The sequence below is a fragment of the Microtus ochrogaster genome, chromosome 4, assembly GCF_000317375.1.
Source record: "Microtus ochrogaster isolate Prairie Vole_2 chromosome 4, MicOch1.0, whole genome shotgun sequence".
NCBI classification, from domain to species: domain Eukaryota; kingdom Metazoa; phylum Chordata; class Mammalia; order Rodentia; family Cricetidae; genus Microtus; species Microtus ochrogaster.
In genome coordinates, this window is record NC_022011.1 from 16,779,565 (window position 1) to 16,781,801 (window position 2,237).

The 2,237-nt window shown below is 46.0% G+C and overlaps 1 protein-coding gene across 1 annotated transcript in view; it reads left to right on the top strand.

The window, feature by feature from the left end:
- Positions 1-2,237, top strand: part of Glg1 (golgi glycoprotein 1) — a 92,123-nt gene that overhangs the window by 84,207 nt on the left and 5,679 nt on the right. The window contains exons 24-25 of the mRNA XM_005345660.3: positions 299-419; positions 1,123-1,229. Of these exons, the coding sequence (XP_005345717.1) occupies positions 299-419; positions 1,123-1,229 (228 nt within the window). The remainder of the gene's footprint in view (positions 1-298; positions 420-1,122; positions 1,230-2,237) is intronic.

The following is a 2,237-nucleotide window of genomic DNA, read 5'->3' on the forward strand; positions in this document are numbered from 1 at the left end:
CCTGCCTCTGCCTCCCGAGTGCTGGGATTAAGGGCGTGCGCCACCATCGCCCGGCGTACATACTGTTCTTAGCTTTCTTTAGCTCCTACTGTATTCCTCAGAGGTAGTTAGCAAGTTAAACTGGGTTCCAGAAGGCTGCCTTCTGTGCATACATGGCCACATTACCACCCGCCTGTGCCAGGGTACTTTGTAGTTACCTCCCCGCTTTGGCCTGTTTGTTTGCATGTTCTGTAGAGTAGCCAGCAGATTGGATAAGTTTCCTCTGCACAGCTCTTTCCACAATGAACTCCCCTTTCAGGAAGTGTTGAACATGTTGAAGGAGAGCAAAGCAGACATTTTTGTGGACCCAGTTCTTCACACAGCATGTGCCTTGGACATTAAACACCACTGTGCAGCCATCACCCCTGGCCGAGGGCGTCGTAAGTAATATTTATTGCTCTGTCCCTGTCTGAACTCCTTTGTACTCGAATGCTGCCTTTGAGTAACCTACAGCTACTCTGACTGTGTCTGTAGCCCAGCCATAGACAGCCTCTCCTAGATGTCTGCTAGATGGTAAGCTAGGCCTTGGTGGCAATGAATTTGGGACTAATTTTGCAGGTTTGAAATAGCCAGAGCCAAAGATTTAGTGAAAAGGGAAACGAGTTATTTATTAGGGAATCAAAAATTCAGTTACAGCTAAGCATAGTGGTGTACACCTTTAATCCCAGTACTTGGGAACCAAAGACAGGAATCTCTGAGTTCAAGGCCAGACTAGTCTATATAGAGATTTCCTAGACAGTCAGGGCTACACAGAGAGACCCTGTCTCAAAAAAAAAAAAAAAATTAAGTCACAACCATGTCCTCTTTCCTGCACTGAGCATTCTGGGTCTATAATGGGACAATGGCAGCTTCTTGGTGTCTGAAACCAGGGACACCCAGTGAAAATAAGAGGAGTGAAGAGGTTGTGGGCAGCTGACACTGGAAGTCACACTCCTCACCAGTGGGATCTTCAGCAAGGTTCCCAGAAAGAATTTGACTTTATTGGTCCTGATGACCTCAGTTCTGAGGTGCTTGGGACTCTTCTCCCTGAAATTACAGAATTGTTTCTATACGGTTGCAAACTTCTTACATTTGCTTCCACAGAGATGTCCTGCCTAATGGAGGCCTTGGAAGATAAGCGGGTGAGGTTACAGCCAGAGTGCAAAAAGCGCCTCAATGACCGAATTGAAATGTGGAGTTATGCCGCCAAGGTAAAGAGCAAGAAAGCCCGACATGGTGGCTCTTCTGCCACTTACATCTTTGTGGTGTGCATCACTGTCTTTCCTTTGATAGAAATCTATCAGTAGATAGAATCCAAAAATGAGGCCAGGCAGTGGCGCACACCTTTAATCCCAGCGCTCAGGAAGCAGGGGTGGGCGGATCTCTTGAGTTCGAGGCCAGCCTGGTCTATAAAGTGAGTTCCAGGATGATCAGAACTACACAAAGAAACCCTGACTAGAAAAACAATATTAAGTCTCTAAAACATGACTGTTCCTAAATCCAGAGCTACTGTCTCCCTTGCTGCAGGTTAGCTGGGTCTGCAAAGCTCTGTCAGAGCAGTACTCTTGGTACTCAGTTTCCCGCAGTTGAGTACTGAAAGGTTATCACGTGTGGGCCCCGGTTAGGTAGAACAGCCAACCCTGAGTCGTCTTCCCTACTGTTTCCCTCTCCTCGCAGCTGCTCAAGTGTGGCTGTGACTCAGAGAGACTTACTGCTTATTGTGTGCTAGAAAATTCCGTTAATCTTACACCTCCTGCTCTGTTCTTAAATATATGTCATGAACATAGGAGCTGGATTCCAGGATGATGTACTTAGGGAACCTTTTGGTCCTGATTTTCTGAGTCGTGATTACATAGTGTTCTTGATGTGAACAAGTACTTAGAGTGCAATGATTACACTTATAACATGGTGCATGCTCGTAATCCCAGTGTTTGGATGTTAAGGCAAGCACATGACAAGTGTGAGGCCAGCCTGGACCGTCCTCTAGCAGCAATAAAAATTAAAAGAAAGCTGGGAGATGATGGTGCACACTTTTAATCCCAGCACTTGGGAGGCAGAGGCAGGTAGATCCCTGTAAGTTCCAGGCCAGCCTGGTCTACAGTGTGAGTTCCAGGACAGGCTCTAAAGCTACATACAGAAACTTTGTCTGCAAAACAAAAAAACTGAAAAGAAAAACATAAAGCATGGTCTCAGCTTTTCACCTTGGTTTTTTTTTTTTT